Here is a 26,884-nt window from a genome sequence, read left to right as displayed (position 1 = left end):
GAGATGAACCTGGTAGATGTATCTGACCCATGCTCAATCACAGCCATTGTCATATTGCACCAGAGTCCCGGTCTACTGAGACAATGGGGCATCATTGACCCTTTGTGATTCTTGGCTCTGTTCCTGCCAAAAATGTTTAAAAATTCATATATCCAGTTCCCCTTATTAGATTTTTGTCATTTGTGGTGTCCTTTAGTTTATTAAATTTTACTTTGTTTCTAATTCAGTGTGGGATGTATATTGTTTTGCATTTCAACTTTATTACCCCTTTAGTAATGCATGCTTATGTTGCAGATTGTCTCAAATTAAGCCTGTCAGCCCTGTGCCACAGCTTCCAAAAGGTTGAGGTCAGAATAATTTAGTGTTGGGGCAAATGGCTTGGGTGTGAGGAGGTGTATCTAACAGGATTGCTTGTGGGTTGGGCTGAGGAGTTTGATTACACTTAAAAAGGTCTCTGCTGGCATATGTCAAGAACACCTAGGCCTTCCCCCTTTCTTTGTCCCTCAGCCAGGAAGGCTCTCATCACAGTCAACATCTTTCTGTCCAGTCCTGCTGGAGGGTCAAAAGTGAGTGTCCGGTCTGATGCGGTTTTACACACTATACTTGTAGCACACCTTTAAATGGAAAGACCAGGATGTGAAAACAATTCTTGTGCATTCACTGTCTGGTTGCTGGAAAACACAGCTTTTATTCTACCAGACATTTGTCTCTGAGTTTGTTTTGGATACAGGACATGCCTCAAACTGGACTTTAGTGTTAGATGTACCATAGGGCACTCTCCACAAATGCCACAGTCCTCAGAGCCCAAGTTTGATGTGGCTAAAGATCCATTTTCAAATTCTGAAGTGGGTGGGTTTAGCCCCAGCAGCCTTTTACTTCATTGGTTAGGGCATCACAAAGGGTCATTAACATCCACTAACCCAGGCCAATCATAAATATAGCATTTTTAGGCATCTGCTTTAGAACATTTCTGGACCTGAGAAACACCAGAAGAGGACTGAACCTACTGTCTGTGACTTGAGAAGAGCCCTGGAGAACTGGACTGCCTCTCTCCTGAGCCTAAGGCAAAGAATAGATTCCAAGGGTCATAAAGCTGACCTCCTGCTAATGTTGCATGGACAAAACAAACTATAAATAGCCATTTCTTGCAACTACCCAGCTGACCAGTCCCAAATGAACTTGGACTGAACCCTACTGCCTCTTCCAGATACTGAGGGCCTGATTACAAGTTTGGCAGCATTCCTGCAGGCTGCCACTCCAGTGTCCCATAGGAAGACTGCCAAACTTAAAGTCCGACCGCATGCTTGATTGCGCAAGTTCAATCCGGGCAGGAGGTGTCTGATGTGATGGTCCCATGGTAGTGCCTTTCTAAGGCTTAAAAGAGAGCCATAGAAAGACCGTGCCATGGGACCACCGTAGCGCATTGCTGCATGGGAAGAAAGGAACCATGTTGTGCATTTCTTCCCATGCAGGAACTGAGGGTGCAGAAATACAGGGGGGCAAAACATGTGTACCCCTGCATGCACCCCCATGCACAGAGGTGACAAGGGGGCCTTGTAAGGGCCCCCTTAGTTGCCTCACTGCCACCCGTTCAATGGCGGGTTCACCGCCGTGGATAGGGTCATGATGAGGCAACTCGTAATATGCTCAGCAGTGCCGCCACTACACCACCAGCATATTGCTGCTTTAGACCACTGCCCCACTGCCGCGGGATCAGGGATTCCCGGTGGTTGCAGTGATCCACTGGTGGTTCAACCGCCGGACATGTAACACAGCGGGTGGACCACCACTGTGACTATGGCGGACCGATGGACCGCCAAAGTCGTAATTAGGCCCTGAATCTCTAAGTGCTTTCCTTGAGGTCCTGGGGGGGGCTTTAAACTGTACTCCTGTGCTGTTTTGGAACTTAAAGGACTAAACTCAGAGGGCAAAACCTTTGTCTAGGATGAACTTTGGTGGTATATCCGAGCCATGCTCCATCGCGGTCAATCTCAAATTGTGCCTAGGGTCTCGGTCTACCACAACCCTTGCCACTTTGTGCTTCTTGGGGATATATGTACATAAAACTTTAAAAAATCATATCTCTGGGCTGCCCTTCTTGGATTTTTGTCATTGTACTCACTTTTTGTAATTCATTTTAGTATCTTTATTGTTTTGCATTTCGACTTTGTTACCGTCATAGTTCTGAAATGTCTTCGCACATTGCCTCCAAGTTAAGCCTGTCTGATCTGGGCCATCGCTACCAGGGGATTGACCTCTGGTTAATTTAGTGATTCACTCTAATGAGGATTATGTTTTTTTATCTGGGAGTTTTTATTCAGGTTGTACATTTAAACATAGACTGTGCGGCCTAGCTGTTTTAAAAGTGCACTGTCTAAAGCATATGTAATATTGTTTGGTGGATGCAAGACTAACATTTACTCCATTGCTATTGCACTACAAATCATCACATATCATTGATTTGTGAGTGTGTGTGGTGAGATGAATTAAAACATAAAACCAATTGTCTTTCAAAAGCTGGGAATACAGAACTGAAGCATGATTAGCAGGGCTCCCCTCTTAAATATTCAAACACTAGCTGTCTAGAGTGAAATACATTTTGTACACATGGCAAAAGATGGAGTTCCTACAGTTGTTATCATTTTTTTTTTGTTGAGTGAAGGTGAGGCCATTATATTACTCTTTAAATCAATTATACATTTTTAGAAACATGATAAGGGTTATGGACTTGTCGGCATATTTTGCACTGCAAATTGATTTATAGTAGCTTTTGAAAGGGCAGCTGTTTTCTACAAAAGATTTTCAAGTGTCTAAAGGATGATCTCATATAAACAGTTGAGAAGTGACTGAAGACAAACTGCTGCCAATTGAGGTCAAAGGACCTTGGCGGATACCTTGCAGATCAGTACCAATACAAATAGAGGTTATTTGAGGACCTCTTTGAAAGGACGAAGAAATAAGACCGTAGAATTATTTACCATTAATCGCCATGCAGTCGTTTGAACCAGCCTTTGTTTAAATGTGTCATAAGGATCAATGTTGCCCCAAAGGAAAGCAGAGCAGAGGGGCAGTGACTAGAGATTCATCACAACTTTATTTGGTTTTATACAAACCATCAAAGTATACATGAACAATAAATAACAATCAAATATTTAAAAATATGCTTTAACAAATTCCAAATAAAATACAGCATGAATATAAAACCTCCTAAGAACAACTTCAGAGATCTACAGGCAATATAATTCTCACAAATAATTAAAGTGCTCTGTGAATTATATGAATAATTATTCATGCAGAGAGTTGTCTCACAGGGCAAACATCCGGTTTATTCTTGACTATATTACAACTTGATAACAGATAAAAAAGAAACTCCTTCGCCAATCTAGGTCACAAACCTCTGTTGCCTAAACCAGATATTCAATAAAAAGCTGCTCACAGAAAAGACAATAGGATTTGATGTATCAATCCTCAAAATCCTGATATCAACTCAATATTACCTGGTTTCAAGATTCTGACAGATTAGTTGGATCTACCTTCTTCGAGGGAGCTGGTAAAAAAACAAAGAACAAAATGTGTTTGTTGGTCTCCGGGGCTGTACCGCACACAGGGCAGAAAACTGAGACTTGTTCGGGGACCCACGTTCTAAAAGATCTTAATGGTAGAGAGTCCAAACAAAATCTCACATACAGACCTTTTGCTAGTAGAGATGAAATCAGATCTAAAAAGGCTCAAACCTTGGGTATGAATTAAAACTTAGGAACTGAGCGGTTAAGAATCTTATGGTCGTACTCGTTGCATACTAATCAGCCACATGAGCCCAGTACTACTACTTTTGGGATATTCCCAAAGGCCAGTCAATCCCAAAGATTTATACGAAGTTGCTACATAAAGTATCCTAGGGGATCTTTTTAGCTCCACTGCTCTTTAGGACTTCTTTCAGAGACCTCTCAGTAGTCACTTAGCTCTGGCATGGTCCATAAACGCAACCAATACATCAAGGGTTTTAGTGAAGAGACATCCCCAAATCCCTTCATCACAAGATCATAAAGAATAGGATCATAGGGGTACTGGTGGGGACGGAGACGGGATCTAGCATAAGTGTTCTCACATACCGCCAACTGGTGAGGACAACTTGGCCCCATATCTCTGCTCCATGGGGAGCAGCACTCTGAGATTTAGCACAGTAGACCTCTAGAGCGGGAGTTACTGATCTGACCTGTCTGTCTATAGAACTGTAATATAGATATAGATTTGAGGCAGAGAGAAGATAACTTTTATCAAGTTGTGGTTCCCAAACAAGCAAATCATTCAGCCTAACCCCTACATAGCCAAAGGTGATTACCCTCTCAAGTGGCTTCTTTGCAATTCTCACTATTCTTGTATGGTTCTTACTCTTACCAAAAACCATGAGCTTGGTTTTCGTTACATTAAGTTCCAAGCCCCTAGCCACACAGAAAACGGAAAATGTGTAAAGTAAGTTCAGGAGGCCCATTGGAGACCTGGAAATAAGTAGAGAATTGTCTGCGAACAGCAATATAGGTGTTTTACTGCCATTCACTACAAGGGCAACATTTTCAAAATCCCTTTGGGCATTAACCACTTCACTGACATACAAGGAAATATAACTTTGGTGCGAGTACGCAACCTTGGTGCACCCAGTGCTGAATGGGGATCTTACTGGTTAGTTCACCCTGCTTCCCCCACCTAACTTTAGCATAGTTTCCCTTGTGCAAACTAGCTAACATATTTCCCAAGTTTGCGGGGGCTCCCAACTCTAATAAAACTTTCCAAAGTATTTTTTGAGGCACAAGGTCGAATGCAGCTTGCAAGTCCACAAAAGCTACATACAATTTTTGTTTCTTTAGCGCAATACGTATTTAAAGGTAAGACTACACTTTGTTTTAACTAAAAGGTCTGTATAAAATAGCATAATAAATCTGATAAATCCAAATGCAAAGTTTACTATAGAACTGACTTTAGCAATCGTGTGCATATAAGGCAAACATATGCATTTATTCCATGTTTCCTCGCCATCTCCTTACCGTTACTTAAAAGCAGTCTCCTGATCATCTTTAGTCTTGTATTTTACAACCTAAAAGAACCAATTATTTTAGACTCTTAAATGTTTGTTCTGCATGATCAGTTCATTATTTACATAAACTGTGTTTGTAATAAGCTATTCTACAGTGTTGTGACTACCCTTCAGCCTATGAAACAGAAAGTACCATTAGGGGAGGACAGCAAGTGCGGCTTGCTGATGCATTACAGAAATGAAGAAGTCAAATAAAAGGTTACATTTTCTTTCCTATTTTACCAACTAGCCTACATTCTTAGGTATAGTAATGCCTCCAGTCTTATCCCTGGCAAGCCTTTCGCTTTAAAGGTGTATTTCTAAAGCTCATATCACCCTACCACCCTAATAAATAATACAAGGCAATTCTGTCATCAACATGTAAACTTACCATACATGTTACCACCAGTCTAATTGTTACTACTACTTTTGTGCTATCACTACCATGATAGCAATCTTTATTACTGGTACCATTACCACAAGTCTTCCTACTACTGCTAATATTAGAAGCATAATTAGGACCACTACAACTGGTAAAGCTCTAATCTCAATATTATTAGTACTCCTAAAATTACTACAAAAAATAATGTTGTTGATACTACTTGGGATGCTGCTAATACTATTACTAAAATTAATATCATTGTTGCATGCAGTGCTACCACCATGCTGGTGGTTACTACTAATGATAACTCTAATGCTATCAATGGTACTTGCAAATGATTCCTAATGTTAGTATGTCCTGTGCACCACTCTGCAACTATTGTTTAATTTGGACACTAAATAATGTTCCCTGTAGCTCAATACAAGTGGATAATGGGATGAACCAGTCTTTGGTGGGCACTTTGCTGCCCATTGTGACAGTTAAGCCTGCCAAAATTAGAGATGTTTGTCATCCAGGAGGTGATAGCAGGGCCTACACTACACACACCAGCGTTGGAGATGCATTTTAGGCAGAGCTGTCAAACCGACTCGATTGTTTTTACCCTGCTCTGCATTCTTTCTAGGTTTTAAAAAAAAAAAATTCCAAAACGTGAGTTTTAGAACAACAGGTTACCCAGTGTTTTTTCACCTTTTGCTGGGCCATATATCTTTTCTTGCATTAGAACGCTGTCTAGTTTAACCCTTTTAACCAGTGATAAAGTGACTGTGCTCCCCCTTTAAACATGGGCCAATTGGCATATTTCAAATTGGTGTATTTAATGCTTATAAGTCCCTAGTAGATGGTAGAACGTGTACCCAAGGTCTGGAAATTAAATGCCACCAGTGGACTGCAGCATCTATTGTGCCATCCACTACATTAGCAGTGTAAATATGGCTTTAGGCCTACCAGTTTAGCCAGACTGCAGAGTGTAAAATCTGCTATTTGACCTGTGAAAATAAACCCTTTTGATGGGTCAAAACCTCCCAATGAAATATGAAGAGGTCACCCATATGAAGGCCTTGTAGTCCACACAGTAGGGTGCATTTTATTTAAAAGTAGGACATGTGGAATGTTAACATGTCTATGCCATAGCACCCAATCGCTATTTTTCAGTGTGGTTGGCCTAGCTGTTCAATGTAGAAAACCAGAGTACTGATTAAAATCTTATTACTTTTTCTCATAAACTGATCTTGCTAGTCAAATAATTGAACAACTATTTTTAATAGGTAATAAAAAATCCAATTGAATGATGAAGTTGGATTTTTAATAAATAGTGGGTTAAGTAACTTTTCGAAAGTCTTGCAATTGCTTTTCCACTTCTGCTAGCCTGTAATTAGCCTTTGAATAAGGTGCAAAGTGCCTCCCAGGAGCAAACAATAAAGTGACCTAAATGGGCAGAGATGAATTCTTTGAACCTGACACAAAAAGCACCATGGGGCTCTGAGCATCTCTTTTGACATTAAAGTGTCAAATCCTGCTTACATTTCAAATCCTGCTTGACAGGTCTGGTGGATTTAAATATAACAACGGGGGAGCACTTGAAAAGAAGGGAAACAGTAAGCCAAACAATTCTGGTATATCCATCCCCTGGTTGCTGAAGGACGTGCGTTGTCCCCTGACCTCTGTTTCAGGTATAACATATACCACTGGGGGCTCGCTAAAAAGGAAGCAAAACAGTATGGCAAAGCAATCCTTGTGTATCTACTTTGTAGTTGTTGCAAAAACCTACATTTGGTCTGTGAGGGTACAGTGGCTAACTTACAGTGATTTTTAGTGTTGGATGTGAGAGGACTCTAGGATTGCCATTGTCCACTCCTGTACACAAACCCAACCCTCACGGCTCAAGTTGAAGTCTTCCACCACCATGAAAATGCACACAGTGGGTAGGGTTGGTCAGGGAACTTTTACCCCATTGTGTAGTGCGTGCCCAGGAGTAATTTCCACCCTCTAGCATACATGTGGCATCTCTAGGCATCCAATTCAGAACAGTTCTTGGATGTGTGGAAGATCAGAATATTCCTGGACCTAACGTAGATCAGCAGAGGACTAAACCTGCTGTCTGCAACCAGAGAAGAGCCCTGAAGGACTGGAACTGTTCTCCTATATGCAGGATAAAGAAGTGGACTCCAAAGGTCATGAGGCTGGACTGGACCCTTCTGTTTGTCCTCTGCCTTACTCCCTGTGAGTCTCTAAGTGCCTCCCCTTAGGTCCTAGAGTGGGGGGGGGGGGTTCTATAAGTGTACTGCTGTGGTGAATTGGAACTAAAAGGACTAAAGTCAGAAGGTAAAATTTTTGACCAGGATGAGCCTGTTAGATGTATCTGACCCATGCTCAATCACAGCCGTTGTCATATTGCACCAGAGTCCCGGTCTACTGAGAAAATGGGGCATCATTGACCCTTTGTATTTCTTGGCTCTGATCCAGCCAAAAATGTTTAGAAAACCATATATCCAGTTCCCCTTATTGGATTTTTGTCATTTGTGGTGTCCTTTAGTTTATTAAATTTGACTTTGTTTCTAATTCAGTGTGGTATGTATATTGTTTTGCATTTCAACGTTATTACCCCTTTAGTAATGTATGCTTATGTTGCAGATTGTCTCAAACTAAGCCTGTCAGCCCTGTGCCACAGCTTCCAAAAGGTTGAGGTCAGGATAATTTAGTGTTGGGGCAAATGGCTTGGGTGTGAGGAGGTGTATCTAACAGGATGGCGTGTGGGTTGGGCTGATGAGTTTGATTACACTCAAAAAGGTCTACGCTGGCATATGTCAAGAACACCTAGGCCTTCCCCCTTTCTTTGTCCCTCAGCCAGGAAGGCTCTCATCACAGTCAGCATCTTTCTGTCCAGACCTGCTGGAGGGTCAAAAGTGATTGTCCTGTCTGATGCGGTTTTACACATTATACTTGTAGCACACCTTTAAATGGAAAGACCAGGATGTGAAAACAATTCTTGTGCATTCACTGTCTGGTTGCTGGAAAACACAGCTTTTATTCTACCAGACATTTGTCTCTGAGTTTGTTTTGGATACAGGACATGCCTTGAACTGGACTTTAGTGTTAGATGTACCATAGTGCACTCTCTACAAATGGCACAGTCCTCAGAGCCCAAGTTTGATGTGGCTAAAGACCCATTTTCAAAATCTGCAGTGGGTGGGTTTAGCCCCAGCAGCCTTTTACTTCATTGGTTAGGGCATCACAAAGGGTCATTAACATCCACTAACCCAGGCCAATCATAAATATAGCATTTTTGGGCATCTGCTTTAGAATATTTCTGGACCTGAGAAACATCAGAAGAGGACTGAACCTACTGTCTGTGACTTGAGAAGAGCCCTGGAGAACTGGACTGCCTCTCTCCTGAGCCTAAGGCAATGAATGGATTCCAAGGGTCATAAAGGTGACCTCCTGCTAATGTTGCATGGACAAAACAAACTATAAATAGCAATTTCTTGCAACTACCCAGCTGACCAGTCGCAACTGAACTTGGACTGAACCCTACTGCCTCTGCCAGATACTGAGGGCCTGATTACAAGATTGGCAGCATTCCTGCAGGCTGCCACTCCAGTGTCCCACAGGAAGACTGCCGAACTTAAAGTCCGACCGCATGCTGGATTGCGCAAGTTCAATCCTGGCAGGAGGTGTCTGCTGTGATGGTCCCATGGTAGTGCCTTTCTAAGGCTCAAAAGAGAGCCATAGAAAGACAGTGCCATTGGACCACCCTAGCGTATTGCTGCTTGGGAAGAAAGGAACCATGTTGTGCATTTCTTCCCATGCAGCAACTGAGGGTGCAGAAATACAGGGGGGGCAAAACATGTGCACCCCTGCATGCACCCCCATGCACAGAGGTGACAAGGGGGCCTTGTTAGGGCCCCCTTAGTTGCCTCACTGCCAACCGTTCCATGGCAGGTTCACCACCGTGGATAGGTTCATGATGAGGCAACTCGTAATATGCTCAGCAGTGCCGCCACTACACCACCAGCATATTGCTGCTTTAGACCACTGCCCCACTGCCGCGGGATCAGGGATTCCCGGTGGTTGCAGTGGTCCACTGGTGGTTCAACCGCCGAATATGTAACACAGCGGGTGGACCACCATTGTGACTACGGCAGACCGATGGACTGCCATGGTCGTAATTAGGCCCTGAATCTCTAATCTCTAAGTGCTTTCCTTGAGGTCCTGGGAGGGGGCTTTAAACTGTACTCCTGTGCTTTTTTGGAACTTAAAGGACTAAACTCAGAGGGTAAAATCTTTGTCTAGGATGAACTTTGGTGGTATTTCCGAGCCATGCTCCATCGCGGTCAATCTCAAATTGTGCCTAAGGTCTCGGTCTACCACAACCCTTGCAACTTTGTGCTTCTTGGGGATATATGTATATAAAACTTTAAAAATCATATCTCTGGGCTGCCCTTCTTGGATTTTTGTCATTGTACTCACTTTTTGTAATTCATTTTAGTATCTTTATTGTTTTGCATTTCGACTTTGTTACCGTCATAGTTCTGAAATGTCTTCGCACATTGCCTCCAAGTTAAGCCTGTCCGATCTGGGCCATCGCTACCAGGGGATTGACCTCTGGTTAATTTAGTGATTCACTCTAGCGAGGATTATGTTTTTTTACCTGAGAGTTTTTATTCAGGTTTAAAATTAAACATAGACTGTGCGGCCTAGCTGTTTTAAAAGTGCACTGTCTAAAGCATATGTTATATTGTTTGGTGGATACAAGACTAACATTTACTCCATTGCTATTGCACTAAAAATCATCACATATCATTGATTTGTGAGTGTGTGAGGTGAGATGAATTAAAACATAAAACCAATTGTCTTTAAAAAGCTGGGAATACAGAACTGAAGCATGATTAGCAGGGCTCACCTCTTAAATATTCAAACACTAGCTGTCTAGAGTGAAATACATTTTGTACACATGGCAAAAGACGGAGTTCCTACAGTAGTTATCATTTATTTTTTGTTGAGTGAAGGTGAGGCCATAATATAACTCTTTAAATCAAATATACATTTTTAGAAGCATGATAAGGGTTATGGACTTGTTGGCATATTTTGCACAGAAACTTGATTTATATTAGCTTTTGAAAGGACAGCTGTTTTCTACAAAAGATTTTGAATTGTCTAAAGGATGATCTCATATAAACAGTTGAGAAGTGACTGAAGAAATACTGCTGCCAATTGAGGTCAAAGGACCTTGGCGGATACGTTGCAGATCAGTACCAATACAAATAGAGGTTATTTGAGGACCTCTTTGAAAGGACGTAGAAATAGGACCGTAGAAATATTTACCATTAATCACCATGCAGTCATTTGAACCAGCCTTTGTTTAAATTTGTCATAAGGATCAATGGTGCCCCAATGGAAAGCAGAGCAGAGGGGCAGTGACTAGAGATTCATCACAACTTTATTTGGTTTTATACAAACCATCAAAGTATACATGAACAATAAATAACAATCAAATATTTAAAAATATGCTTTAACAAATTCCAGATAAAATACAGCATGAATATAAAACCTCCTAAGAACAACTTCAGAGAACTACAGGCAATATAATTCTCACAAATAATTGAAGTGCTCTGTGCATTACATGAATAATTATTCATGCAGAGAGTTGTTCACAGGGCAAACATCCGGTTTATCCTTCACTATATTACAACTTGATAACAGATAAAAAAGAAACTCCTTCGCCAAGCTAGGTCACAAACCTCTGTTACCTAAACCAGATATTCAATAAAAATCTGCTCCCAGAAAAGACAATAGGATTTGATGTATCAATCCTCAAAATCATGAGATCAACCCAATAATATCTGGTTTCAAGATTCTGACAGATTAGTTGGATCTACCTTCTACGAGGGAGCTGGTAACAGAACAAAGAACAAAATGTGTTTGTTGGTCTCCGGGGCTGTACCGCACACAGGGCAGAAACAGAGACTTGTTCGGGGACCCACGTTCTAATAGATCTTAATGGTAGACAGTCCAAACAAAATCTCACATACAGACCTTTTGCTAGTGGAGATGAAATCTAAAAAAGACTCAAACCTTGGGTATGAATTAAAACTTAGGAACTGAGCGGTTAAGAATCCTATGGTCGTACTCGTGGCATACCAATCAGCCAGATGAGCCCAATACTACTACTTTTGGGATAGTCCCAAAGGCCAGTCAATCCCAATGATTTATATGAAGTTGCTACATAAAGTAGCCTAAGGGATCTTTTTAGCTCCTCTGCTCTTTAGGACTTCTTTCAGAGACCTCTCAGAAGTCACTTAGAGGAAATATCTCTGCCTGAAGGGCTGCCGCCAGGTCAATTCCGAGTAAGATTGCTGGAAAAGCGGTCACTTGGAGGAAGGGGAACAAAGTGCTATATCTCCTGATCGACATACTGTCCTATCCCAACCCCCTGTCTTGATAAAGACCCGCCGCGACCACCAACTGAGGCATATTAGGGTCGAAACGTCAACTCTCACCTTTGGTCCAGAAACTCCAGGAGCCACTTCATGAACACTATGACTCCTTGGTTGTGAAATAGATTCTGGCCTATTTAACCCCTGTATATAATTGTATATATATATTACTTGATTTCACTGTACATTGCTTCATGCACCGTGCACTTTTTACCAATTGTCACATCATTTTCACTATTGTTTGACGGTCTTTTCTTATGGATCTAATGTTATCATTCAATGAATTAATTCGGATGTAACATGAATGAATTCTGATATATACAACAATCGCATGAAATCAATGCCTTGTCTATATGAGTTTTTCGGTAAATTGCTTGAGTATTTATTTCCTCAGTGCATATGTGTTTCAGAGAGTTTTTTCTAAAAGTTTTTTCTAAACGTTTGAGTTGCATTTATTAGCGTTTCAAAGTTATTTGCCTTACCCAACAGAACCACTTTTGTACTTAACCAACCTCTTTTCTAGGGCCCTCTCATTTCAATCTGTAAGCCGGATGCCCATTAGATAGAGTGTGTATGTGTTATACAGCGGATTCTGACTGGTATCACTACAGGTGAATTCTATAAAATCAGACTAGAGAATGCCAATGCACTGCCCCAGATTCTCTCCAAGTGGGCCTCATGAGACTCCAAGGTTGCTGACAATTTTTCCATACCCAAATGTTTCCATATCCTGTTGAGCCAATCTCCATATTCTAGTGCTTGCTCTTTCTCCCGTTTTGTTGCGATTGCCTGCCATGCAAAACAGAGTCATGGAGATTGCCCTACCCCATATAGATGTCAAAGGCACGGTTAGTTTATTTGAGAGACCCAACATGGTGTATTCTGGGAACTGTGGGATTTCTGTGTCAAATATTTTGATTCTGGGAGCATCTCTTGCAATAACGATGCAATTTAGGGTATCTCCACAGTAAATGCGTGAGGGAACCATCCTTGCCTCTCACAGTTTTTCCATCAGTCCGCAGATCTTATAGGATACTGTGAACCCGATGTGTACTACTAATAAGAATCTGCTTTTAAAAGTGCTTCCTTGCCCGAGCAGTTCACAGCCGAGACATGTGCTCTGTATATGACGCGCCACTCTCTATGAGGTAAAGAATGCTTTAATTCCGTTTACCATCTTTTTTATGCCGGGGTTTATGAGAGGGGCTGCACTCTAGGAGTTCATAAATATTTGAGAGCAGCTGCTTATCATTTTGTTTTGTATTGATACATGGATGTATTCACTTTTAGCTTTACACCTACCAATTCGAGGTAAATCATTGATAACACCACTTTATAGTATTATGGGTATTTAGAGTGCCACTGACAACAAATGTGCTCGCTATGAGGTAGACAGGACATCCATCACTTTTAGGTGGAGTTGTCACATTCATCAATGTCTATATAACTTCCATAGTCTTCAGGATAGGAGTCTTTCAACTTGACCAAAATAATGTAGCTGTATTTGTATCTTTTCCAGGATCCTACATATTGGAATTACTGTATTTGTAAAATATGTAACAATAGGGCAGTTTCATTGTCAGAACCATATCATAGCTAGCAACAAACCTTTACCAAAAACAACCAGATTTACAAATACCTTAAATAATGTTTGAACTGGTCTTTTGCAAATCTAAAATAAAGCCTTTATAGAAGGGTTTCCTCTAGTAACACTTTCTGATCAAAACACTGGGTAGCCCATAATGAACTGATTGGCAACATAGTATGCATCATGACTACATCTGTTGGCCGTGATGCACTCTAGCAAGAATTTGCTTTGAGTGCACTCAAAAACAGAAATTGCTCCTCCTTCCAAAACTAAACTCAAAGATGTACAACGAACAAGCAAATTTCTCACTTTAGAGTATCAATTAGGAGCAAATGGATTTCCTGGCATCTTTTGTGTTCATTCTAGGAGACTGCAGTCTGTGTCATAAATGGAAGAGCACATGGTACAACTGAGTTATGATATTCCAATTCTTTCTAGTAGTGCTTGTATTATGCCTAAATTTATACCCAGGTTATATAATCAATCACCAATAAATATGTTTTGAAATAGGCACCTTTATTTTCATACTACTTTCATTTCAAAGATTATCAACATTTAGGGCACTAATTACAAAGGCAATTTTGTCCAAAAATATAATGTATTCACCTGCTTGGAATCCACAAAGTTATTCCTGCAAGTGGAAAGTCATTCACTAGTGTGGCATTTCCTACTACTAGTGCAGAGAAATCTATAGTAGTAAATACCACTCTGCCCACCTCTCCCCTTGGAAATGGTCAGATATTAACTACCTTTCCAGGACTTTCTGCTGGTCTAGGAGAAGTCATTTCTTGAGGAGACAAAAGCTTTTGTGGTGGAGAAACAAATGCAGATTTGCACTGAAAACGCCATTACTCCTGCATTGAGTTCTTTCCTGTTGGGTCTCCCCACAATGGATTTGGATGTCTGTAAAACAAAAATAAGAAAAAGTAACTTTATATTCCCAAAAGTAGACCAGGACACCTGGACCTATCCAAGTGAACCTCTGGGAATGTTTTGTTAATCTTGGAAATGTACACTCAGGCAGAGATGTGAAATTTAGCTGTTCGTTTAAGTAAATTTCTCTGGGTTTGGATTTGACCGTTGTGATTTCATTTGAATTTGACAGGCCCTAATTATTTCCACACTTTTCATTATTTTGGAAACCAGCGATTTCTATGCCATTTAACATGACACAACAGAAGTAGGTTGGAAAAATAGGGGTACACTACAATTGTTCACAAACCACCGTTTCTTTGTGTTTTTCTTCAACAAGCAGAACAAATGCACATTTTATTCTTCTAGTAGATTTTAGCTTCCTTTTTTTACATGCCTGACATTAATCTAAAACTACTTCTTCTCAGGAACTGTGGTCAATGGACAAAGAGGTTCGTGCCTGGGATGCATACATAGGCTTGGATTTAACCATCAAAAATGTGATGACATCTCTCAGGGCAGTGACAGAGTTACAGAATCCTGCCATTCGGGATAGGCATTGGTGCCAGCTAATTAATGCAACAGGTGTAAGTATTATATAATGTATAATGACGTGCTGATATGTTTTTGTTGCTTAGTAATTTACAATAGCTAGTCAGATGGGCTATAGTTAATAAATCACCAGTTTTTGTATTTGTTCAAAGAAAGTACAAATGCCTCTTTTGGAGTTATAGCTCCTCTTTTACCTCTTGCCTGGTTTCAGTTATATGAAGAGAGCTTTCAAGAGTTAGAGTTTGCATCCTTGCATATAACTTGCTAAAATTGCATCACAGCACATGTTCTAAATTCAGTATTTGAATTTAAATGTTTAAATTACAAGGAGAAAAGTAATGAAACTATAAATCGGAACAGTTTTACTACCGGTGAGGATTTTCCTTTGTATAATGTTCATTATTTCTTGCAAATAGCCTCCTTGTGCTTTGTGAACATTAGTGACTATCTACTATTGTTCCATACTGGAAGAAAACACAAATAGTAAAGCATTTAAACCATTTCATTACATAACAATTTGGATTCATAGTAGCACCTACGTTTTTATTTTTTGGGATGTAGATAGAGGTGACCGTAGTTAATGGGACAGATTAGCAAATTTGCTTAAGAAAAAGCTGGATATTTTCTCCCCGACCATTATACCAACAGTTGCAGAACGATTTGAAAACTTTGAGTATTTTTGGAAATGTTTTAGTCGTAGGGATACCTGCATGCATGTATTTAATGTATGTGTATCACATTTCCCGAATGTGTACATTTTATGCAAATGTGTTCATGCATATTTAATTTGAGATTTTACCATAGATCCTATGGTTGTTTCCCATCTTGTAAAGGTGCTTAATCATGTTTTTGCCTGGAGCCTATTTACTTTTGTTTCCATGGTGGGGGCCTATTTGCTAAGAGCAATGTGAATTCCAACAAGCATACATATTTTTGCAGATTTCCAAACCAAGGAATGGCAATAAAAAAATAAACTGTGCATACTGACAGTAATTAATACGTTTCTTTACAAACATACAATTCCTCAAGTTTGAGTCTGAGAATTTGCATTTCATACACACAAAGTGGCTTTTTCACAGACTTAAGTTCCAGTTAGGTACTCCCAATGCTTTGTGGATTAAAGATACATACTTTGTGTAGCTATGGTAGGAATAAAAATAGAGCTCTCCAACCCTTTTATTGTATGTTTTTAATTTCCCTCTGGCATTGATAATTCAACCATCTTCTCAACTTTGTTGTTGTCTTCGTCAGCAACTTGTAAATTGAGCAAAATGAGGCTGGAATCTTAAGGATAATGATATCTTTTACTAATCTGCATGGGCAAAACTTTTCAGCCTTATGGGAAATGGGTAGAATTCTGGGGAGTTGGACGAAGTGCATTCTGCCTTTTGTTGTTCCATGCCTAAATCACCTGGTGCAGAACAACCCCCTTTCATATATCTGATTGCCTAAAGAGCTAATCACCTAGGTTTCACAAAATGTTGAAGCGCCATAATGTAAGTAGAGGATGTTTATTAATTATTCACACTGCGTTGGTCATGAGTAAAAGAGCACCCACTACATATACAAGAAATATTGAACTATTCTTTTGCTCCTAAATTTCTCCATTACCAAATAATCGGTGTAATTGACAATGCTTTACATAAATATTATCCTTTGTTACACAAAAGTTCTTTTAGAAGATACCAATTATGTCAACTCACAGATAATGATGCAAAATTAAAATATCATCAATTTACACCACATTAATATTTACAATGATTCTAAATGGAAATTTTGCCCCAGACTAGGATGGTAGCAAATCTGTATATAGAGAGTCCATCAGTCATTAAAAAAATAATGTACCTGTACACAAAAGGAGTATTTTTCATCATTTATCTGTTTTAGTTTTTCCGGCCCTGATCAGGAGCTGATGTATTTGAATCTGAAGATAAATACATTTTAAGAAACCTGTTCTCTGATGACCCATTTTAATTGAAACAGTTTTTTAAGTAGTATTCACCAGAATGATGAAACCAGACTATTGAATGTACTGCTTGAGGACATTCCCTATAGCTTTAGTTTTAGAGATTGGCGAGCCTTTATAAGATTGACAAAACGAGTCGAGCCTTCCATTCACTTCTTTTTGCTGTCACCCAAATCTTAAACCACGCCCCATTCTCTCTCCCAATGCAGCAGAGGATGTGTTGGCAATGCAGGTAGTAAGGCATTGGTGCACTCCTAATAAAATGAATACTATGCCTTCCAAGGCCCCGTGGCATGCACATTGCTAGTGGCACCCTGTTCAGGGTCTCAGCTTGCTCACCACAGACTGCACTGCCTTTGTGTGCAGTGCACACAGAATCCCAGTGAAAAAGCACTGGTCCGCCTCATAAAATACTTTCACAGTGTACAGACTGGCTCGGCTCAAACAAGTGAGTTGCCAATACACATGTGGCGGATACAGGAGAAAAAAAAGAATGCAAGGTTTTCTTGATATTGCATACCCTAAATCTAATAGGCAGCTCATTTCAAAGGCTTTATTCAGTATGTAAACACAACCCTAAAAGCGAAAGACAAAAGTTTTTTTTTGCACATAAATAAAGTCTAAAATGGCCATTCACAGGTATACCTGTTTAAAATTTCACAACGAAAACTATCGCCCTCTTTCCGTAAAACAAATAGTTTAAGGCAAGGAATTCATAATAGCTTCAGATAAAAACATTGCATTTGCATATATATATTGCTTTTGTAACAAAAAGTGTGACATTAAGAGAAACCTGATATCTTTTATCTCGAGCAGAAATTTCAAGGCAACAATATGTGATCTAATATTTTCTACAAGAAAAAATGGTCTTAAATAGTAATGCCTAACATTAGAATAAAAATCACAAAATAGAATAAAGTGCAGTGTGCGTTCCTTGCTCTGACTATCACATGGGCAGGGGATCCTATCTAAAGGGCGTGATTTCAATGTGGGAAATGCTAAATTCTCAAATCTAAATCTAGTTAGTACGAAGCGGTGCATTGGATTAGTAACCCAGGTAAAATACCCTTGAAAGCCCTCCTCTAGCTTTAATGAATGGTGAAATGTAGCAGTAGACCCCTCCCCCCTCTGTTCTCACATGGGCTTCCTTTCAATGGTTCATAACATTATCTTTAATACACTGTTTGGTAAGTGTTGTGATCATTGCAGAGTTAAAATGTCTTGGTATCTTAAACAGACTATAAATTGAATGTATTTAACTTAACCAGGGGATACTCAATGCTTTATCGTTTGTATTTTTGTTTTTGTATGTGGTATTATTAAGCGCATATATCAACCGTAGGTCTCATAGCTCTCACTCAAAACTCAGAAAAAGAAGAAAAGCAAGAAAGAAGGGTGGACAGCTCTAGAATAGCCAGGTTTTACAGGATCTGCGAAATTTCTTGTGATTGGTTTCCAATTGGAGATGTAAAGGCAGTCTGTTCCAAGTTTCCTTTTTTTTAAATAATTTTTATTTCTGGAAAGTAAGCACTGTAATACCAAAGCAATCATATCATAATATATAAACAGCAAGGAAAAAAAGGGGAGTGCTGTCATACATTAAACAAATGAGTAAACAAGTAAAATATTAAGAGAGAGATTACGAAAGTATATATTTTTCCTTACTTAATCTATCATAGGTCCCCAGATTCGATAGGACTTCCTCCATGACCGTATGCCTCTACCCTTGGCTATAGCCATCTCTCTTTCTAAAATCTCCCTTAATGTTGCCCACCATTCAAAAGCTCTAGGCGGGGCTTTGGATATCCAAGCAGGGCAACACAAGGGCATGCGGTTACAAGCATAATTGATATTAGAGATTTTAGCCTGAGAGGTACATCTGCTTTATAGTGAAGCATAATCTCTTTCTCTACTAAGTAAAAATACATTTTTAAATGATCAGCTGTAATGTCCTGTATCTCATTCCAGAAGACAGCCAGATATGGACAAGTGACAAACATATGCACAATATTTGCAGCTATCATTCCACACTTGGCACATTTACATTTGTCATTCGTGTTTATATTACAAGAATCTATCCACTTAACTATACGTTCTGGTTTATAGTAAAGCCTTAACATTGTTTTAAACTGTTGCAATTTAAGATTAATAAAGTGGACCGAACTATTTAAGTGTTCCATTGATTCTTCTGTATCAGCTGGATCAACAACTTGACCCAGTAGCCCAGTCCATTTTAGTGCTATCTTTGGATAATAATTCTCCCAAGTTTGTGAAAGTAACTGATATGCCTTGCTGATAGTCAATTTTGAGTCTGAATGTATATATTGCAGTAGATTTGATCCCATAGGTTGTTTTATTCCCTTCGATCCCAGTAAATAATCTCTTAACTGCAAATATTTATAAAACATATTTTTCGGAAGACCAAATGAAATCTGCAAATCTAAAACATGCGGAATCCAGCAGCATTATACAAGTGGCTAAGCTGTCAAATACCAAATCTATCCCAAGATTTAGCTACCACATCACGAAATACATCAGGGAACATAGGATTCCCCCATAATGGCATGTTAAGGAGGCGGGCAAGATGGAAGCTGAAACGCTCGGCTGAGTGAGCTGCTCACTCAACCCCTCCGGTGTTGACCTGCAGTAAGGCGAGGCAAACGCAACACTAACCTGGCTGGCAGAGGAAAGAGGAGAGGAATCAGCGGAAGGTTCGGCGGAGCTAGCAGAGTTTGCGGCACTGTTTGGAGTTCCGTTGGAGCTGGTGTATACTGCTGAGGCTCTGCGGAGTGCGGAATGCAGAGCTAGGGATTCCGCTCCCATGCTGGTTGGCGCTGCGGGCTCTCGGGTGCTCTGAGTCTGCCTGGACGGTGTTGGGCTGCGGAAAGTGGTGGATCGAGGAGATGCCTCCGAAAACAGTGAGCAGGGGTGCGAGTGGGTGGGGAGTGGCCCCCACCCCAGAGGAAATATCGAGACCAGTTACGGCTGTAGCTGGAGCAAGCGGCTCAGCAGGAGGCGGCTCCAGGGAGACAGGTTCGAGGAACGGAGCTACAACATGCGGTAAGCAGTCATTACCTGTGATGTTTAAGGCTCAGACTGCAAAGAATAAGCTGACTTCTAATACTGGCAATGTTACTGGTGGTCCAGGACTGTCACCCTCAGCTAAAAACAAGGGGTTGGCCCCTAAGATGCAAGGGGGAAGAGTTCCAAAAAAATCACTTAGTCAAATGAAGGCACTGAAACCGCTGGAGAAGTGCATCTAAATGTATCCTCGGAGACTGGGGGATTAGCCTTGGCGGATACTAATCACGATATAGTGAAATATGTAATTTGGCGATCTGGCACCTAATGACTGACCAGAGGGTGGTCAGTAGGCAGGAGAGTTACCATAATCCCCTATGTATCACTCACAAACTGTGGGGTGGGGAGATGGAGGGCCCAAATAATATAGTAGAAGGGATAGCAGAGATCGCCCCAACAAACGACTGGAGAAGAGTAAAGTGGCCCAAAGTAGCGGTGAACCAAGAGGCCTTGGATAGTATTAACAAAGAACTGGAGACTACTACTGTTGCCATGGAAGCTATTTTGAGGATGGGAATGGAGGGAGGTATAGAAATGGATGAGATCACCAAACTCCATTGTGCATTCTTTAGCGTAATAAAAGGTCACTTCTTTAGGGTAGTACGTGTGCAACCTGGCAAGAAAACCTCCCCGCATCAAAAAGGGTGGTATAACACCCAGTGTAGGGTAGCAAGAAGTTCACTGGGGGTGGCTATTAAGAGTAAAGTTCAAGCTGTTGTGAGGGAGGCGAGACAGGTGTATAAGGCCAGTGTTCTCCAGGCCAAGAAGGACTGGGATGAGCAGCATTGATTAGATCTTAAGGCCGCCAGTTCGGCCAAAGACTCCAGACTATTCTGGAATATAGTTAAGTGGGGGAAAGGTGGCATCCCCGAACCACCCTCAAACTATGTTTCCCAGAGTAGCTAGTTGGACTACTTTGGGCCCCAATACATGTCTCGCCCAGAGGACATCCTGGGAGAACCTGTAACAATTACAGTTTTTAAAACACCACCTTTCACTAAAACTGATGTAGTAATGGCCCTAGACTCAGTGGCGCGGGGCAAGGCCCCGGGTCCAGATGATGGGGTGCCCACTGACGTCTTTCTCCACCAAAAAACTTGCTGGGGGAAGAATATCTTGAACCTGGCGAATGCGGTAGCTTTAGGGGCATGAGTGCCAAATTCGTGGCTGGGGGCAGTAATAATACCCGTATTCAAAAAGGGAGATAAAACCATACCGGGGAATTACAGGCCCATCAGCCTAATAGATACGATCCAGAAGGTTGTAGGTAAAATGATCCCAACAAAGATCATGAACTGGGTGGAAGAATCTAATGTATTATCTTTCTATCAAGCTGGATTTCGTAAATTGACCAGCACGATAGATCACATCTTTCGGTTTACCCTGCTATATTGGAAAACAGTGCAGCTGGAGAAGGCTAGTCTGTACGCTTCATCGATTTGCATGCAGCTTTTGATTTAGTCCTTCGCTCCATGCTATGAAAAGTCTTAAGCGAGATGGGTATGCCAGCTGAGATTTTATCCCTGGTCATGAGATTACCCGAGGGTAATTATGCAAAGATCCAGTGGGGTAGGCATGGCCAGGTTTCTGAGGAGTTCCCAGTGGAAGGAGGGGTACGCCAAGGCTGTGCCAGGGCTCCAACACTTTTTTCCCTATTTAATAATGGTGTTGTGGAGCGCATGTTGTCTGCGTCTGTCGACGCTCCAATTTTGGATGGTTTGAAAACACCAATACTACTTTTTGCAGACAACACGCTGATATTATCTAAAACCCCTAGTGGCCTCCAGCGTGCCCTGAACATTTTTGAGGACTTTTGCAGGGATTGTGGGCTTGAAGTAAATGTGGCAAAAACAAAGCTCATGACTTTTAATCCTCACCCCAGCTTCAGAGGGAACCTTTTCTTGGATGGCCAAAAGGCAGAAATAGTATCAGACTTCGTCTATCTGGGAGTTCCTATAGACAAGGGTGTTAAGTGGAGGAAATATATGGAATTGGCGGCCCTCAAATTCCGTCAAAACACAGGTGTCATAAGTGCTGAGCATAAAAAATCATTGACTAGACCAATCAAGCCAGCACTTCAGGTATATGAGGCCAAAGCAGTTAGCTCTGCGCTATACGGCACCGAGCTTTGGGGCTATGACAACCTGGTACCACTAACACTCACAGAAAACTAATTCCTCCGAAGCCTAACTGCCCTACCTAAAAGCACACCCATGAAGCCGCTGCGTTGTGAGTTGGGTAGGAAAGCCATATTTCATATGGCTAGATTGCGACCCATTCTATACTGGCGTCGCATCTGGGCCACTCCTGAACTCGCACATTACGCAAGGGGCTTCCTGGATGTAATCAACCGTGATAAGTTCCATAAGATAGGTTGGTTAGGGGATTTGCGTAGATCTTTGGGGACTTTGGGTATGAATGAGCTTTGGGAGAAACCAGAGGAGGTGCAGTTCCCGGCCAAGGAAGTTATAAAAACCAAGTACTGGGAAACAGTAAACCATAGGAACTGGAATGATGCTGGTGCTTCTATTTTGGAGGGCCAGTATCTCGAAGTGAAATCTTGCCCTTCCCTCGAGTCCTACTGGGACATTATAACTAAGCCCCAGGAAAGGAAGTTATACTTCCAGCTTAGGGTGGGGTCTATTCCTATTAGATCACTAACTGGAAGATGGGCCGAAGGTAACTCTTATACTTGTCCATCTTGTAAAGTCTGCACAAAGACCATTGCCCACCTACTGTTTGTATGTGCGGCCTACTGTCTACCCCGACGTGTCTGGTTGAGGGCCATGTCCAAACAGCTTTGTACAAGGGACAGTGTTGTGGCCCTTAGAATAATACGTACTAATTCTTCCTCCACCATTGCTGTGGCTGTTGCGGAATATTTAGGTTGGGTATGGGCAATTAGAAGAACTTTCCTGGCACAACAACAGGATGTTTCGGAAATGCAGTCCTTTTTCTGCCCCTCCAATTAGCTATTGAGAATCTGCCTATATATTGGTGTTGTATCTGTATGAATTTTGTGGTTTTATAGTGAATTTTAATGGAAGTCTTGAAGCTTTATTTTTTAACATCTCTGTGATTGTAAATAGGTTGTTAACATTATTGCTATGAACGTAGGGGTTTTATATGTGTTTTGCTTTTATGAGTTTTTTTTTACTCGAATAAAGCATAATTGACTGACTGAAATATCGCAGTCCCATGGTATTCTGGGAGATGTAGTCCAAAGAAACAGTGTACTGGGTGGAGACTTGGCAGTGTCAGACTCTGCGATGCAGGAAGATCACCTCACTCAGAATAATACCAGTACAAAGGGTATTAACTGTCTAGATGAGGATTTCACTGACAAGTTTTTTTTCGCTCTCGGAGCAATCTAATTCCTCAGAAGACGAGACTCGGAGTAAGGACTGGGCGGGAGAAGGAAGCAATACTAGTAGTTTACATTGGGGAGAAGACGCAGTTGAGGGCTCTTCTATCTCGGGTACGATTAAAAAGTCTTCCGCCCCCCCCCCACTCTTTTTGAAAATGGGGCTGATGGGACTGCCAGTAACCTGATCTGGGACTACGCCTTCACTCCAAATCTAGGGGTAAATCAGGACGCGGGGAAAAATGCTGAGCTCCTGGTTGAGGTTGGTAAGACCCTGCAAGTTACAGAAGAAATAACATTAGCTACAATTTACCAAGTAATCATGGCCCATCAAGAGGAAACTAGGACTGAGAGTGCTCAGACGCAGGGGGCATGTAGGAAGTTGCAAAATTTGATAAGAAGAGTTGCCAAGTCTTGCGCGGACTCTGCTACCAGAATTGGAGAGGCGAAAACCAGGATATCTCAATTGGATGATGAACTCGATGTGCAGAAGAAAAAGACTGCTGCCATGCAAGCGTAAAGGGATGATACGTTAATAAAGTTGACTGATTTAGAGAATCGCGCAAGATGGAACAATCTTCAAATATTGGATATTGCCAAGGGAAAAGAAGGGTCTGATATCCGTCAATTTGTTATAGATCTTTTTGAAGAGGTTTTTCTGGACCTACCTCAGTGGGAATGGAAGACGCAAATCCAAAGGGCCCATCGCATTTCATTTAATCAAAGAAGAATAGGTGGTCAATCTGAGAATCGCCCATGTGCTATCATGATTTCTTTAAATCATTTTCTGGCAAGGGAATCTTTGTATGACCTTGCTAGACCTGACCGGAAAAGATCCGGGAAAGGCTGTGCATTTTTCGTACACTCAGACTTTTGCCAGAACATGGTAGAGAAGTGTTGGCTTCTCAGACAGATGATAGCTGAGTTTCAGGCAAAAGGGGCACAGGCATTTCCTATGAGCCCAGCTAAGCTGAAGGTGGTTTTCCAGGGGCGGACTCAGTACTTCGAGTCAGAAATTCAGGCTAAGGAATTTCTGCTGTCCTTGTCTGGACCTTAACCAAAAAAATTTGTTTGTGAGCTTAAGTGAAGGGAATTTAATTTAGTTTAATTCATTCTGAGCTTAGTCTTTATTGCTTAGCTTGACCCTGGGGATCATATGCGCTAGGTATCCTTTAGTATTTGATTTAGGCTCATATATCTGTTCTTTTCTTTAGGCCTTATATTTGCTTTTACCTCTCGTCTATTGATGCTCATTTTCTTTTCTGAGTGCGTTACTTGCCAAAATAATGTGAATTTTGTTTGAATATAGTCGGGTTTAGGTCTCACTGCCAGGAGGGCTGAGTGTGGTCAGCCCCACATCACCAAGGTAGTTGGTCCCCAGGTCTCGTAAGTGGGCGGGGGGTGTTGGGGGGGTGTTTTTTGGTGCAACCTGGAAGGGAGGGTGGGGGGGAGAATGGGGGGTGGGATGGAGGGAGGTAACTCTCAAATGTGTTAGTCTTGATGTGAAAGATCACGGTCCAATTTCAGCCCAATGTAGTATGTTGAGAGTAACTGTCCGTCATGGCAGGGGTATAAGGGTGGGCTCTTTAAATTGTTGTGGCCTAAATGATAGGAACAAGAGGGGGATCTTGGCAAAAATAATTAGGCATCTGAGGTTTGATGTGCTATGCCTGCAAGAGACCCACATTTGCTGGATCAACCGAATGTGGATGAAGGAGCTGGGACTCGACTTACTAGCATGCACTCGGCAAGCCACTAATACTCGTGGTACAGCTATAATAGCTATGCGCGGGCTCTTAATATGTAACAGAGTGAAAGAAGACAGTTTGGGGAGGTGGGTAATCATTGAGGCAGGTATTAGTGGGACGCTATATACTATATGTTCTTTTTATGTCTCCAATTTGGACGATCCCGCTAGCTTGGAATTTTTAAACACTGAGTTAGCATTATAGCCACCGCTGATAGTACTTGGGGGGATTTCAATATCCACTTGGATGCTGGTTTTGATGTGCTAAGTAATGGGTCTTATTCTGGACGGAAGTTTAATATTTTTAGGGCTTTACAAGGCTTATGTCAAGAGCATGGACTGATAAATATTTGGCATAGCAGCGCCAAGGGGAAGCTGGTTATACGTTCTTTTCGGCTACCCATAGAAAATTGGTGCGTCTAGATTATTTTTTCATCACTAACTCAATAGCAGGAAGGGTCACTTGTGAGCTTCCCCCCAGACTAATATCGGATCATAATCTCTTAGTAATCCAACTTCCGGTAGTAAGTGAGCTGCAGGCAGTGACAACATGGTCTTTTGACAGGAAGTTACTGCTGGATGTAGAATATTGTCAACATTTTTCAAAATGTATTGCTGAATTTTTTGAGGTGAATAGGGGGAAAGCCTCTGAACTGATAGTATGGGATACTTTTAAGGCTGCGGCAAGGGGAGAAACTTTGAGCTTTGCTCTGTATCGTCAATGGAAAATAATGGACATGGTTAATGTCTGGATAGAATAGCTCAGAGAAGCTGAAGAAGAGTTTATACAAGTAATTAGTGATTCACAGAAGAACAAGGTTTGTCAAAAAAAGATAGCAGTAGCCAAAATTAAAGTTCATTTGCACTTTGGTGAAGATCTAGCCAGGAATTACAAGCAATATAAGGCTGATGTCTATGAATTTGGAGGAAATACCGGCAGATTGCTATCAAAACAAATTCAACAAAGAGCAGTCGCGTATAGGATATGTTGTATCAGAAACTCAGGAGGGCAGATTCAGAACCTCCCGGATAAAGTCCTGGATGTCTTTCATGGATTTTATCAGGGATTGTATGCTACTGAGGAAGGGGATGTAGATGTAGACCATGTAGGAGGGGAGTATTTGGCTGATTACGAGGCGGGTCAGACTACCCCTGATCAGAGGGCGATGCTGGCTGCCGATCACAGGGAGGAAATACTATCATTGGCGGCAGTAAGGCAGCAGGCGCTGACTTACTAACACTTGAGTTTTATCCCACTTTTAGACAAGTCCTTCGGAGAGAGCGGATATACTCCTGATTCATTGCGGTATACTACTATTGTAGTCTTTAAAAAGAAGGACAAGCCGGAACTAAACCCCTCCTCCTATCGCCCCATATCTTTAATCTGCACAGATAACAAGATATATTCTAAAATCATAGCGCTTAGACTGGGGAAGGTTATTACTCCGCTTGTCTTTATTCAGCAACATGGCTTTATCCCGGGACGGGACACCTCGGACCATGTCAGACGGGCAATAGCGCTGCTGGATTGGGCACAGGCTGAAAGGAGACCCCTGGGGATGATCCTGTTGGATGCAGAGAAAGCATTCTACAGGGTCTCCTGGGGGTTCTTCTGGTGGCTACTGAAGATTAAAGGATTCCCGCCGGAATTTGTTACTGCTCTACAAGCTTTGTATAGGTCTCCAAAGGCCCGGGTTTAGATATCAAGGCGAGGATCTAAAACATTATTTATTCGCAGAGGCACCCGTTAGGGGTGCCCTTGCTCACCATTACTGTTCGCCCTGTAT

At 41.4% G+C, this 26,884-nt stretch overlaps 1 protein-coding gene across 1 annotated transcript in view; it reads left to right on the top strand.

Moving 5' to 3' along the window:
• DNAH11 (dynein axonemal heavy chain 11) overlaps window positions 1-26,884 on the top strand; it is a 3,435,931-nt gene that overhangs the window by 1,029,324 nt on the left and 2,379,723 nt on the right. Inside the window, exon 24 of the mRNA XM_086939827.1 lies at window positions 14,816-14,974. Coding sequence (XP_086795953.1) covers window positions 14,816-14,974 — 159 coding nt within the window. The remainder of the gene's footprint in view (window positions 1-14,815; window positions 14,975-26,884) is intronic.

This window comes from Lissotriton vulgaris, chromosome 10 (assembly GCF_964263255.1).
Source record: "Lissotriton vulgaris chromosome 10, aLisVul1.2, whole genome shotgun sequence".
Classification (NCBI taxonomy): domain Eukaryota; kingdom Metazoa; phylum Chordata; class Amphibia; order Caudata; family Salamandridae; genus Lissotriton; species Lissotriton vulgaris.
The sequence above is the reverse complement of the archived record's forward strand: the minus strand, read 5'-3'. Positions and strand labels throughout refer to the sequence as shown.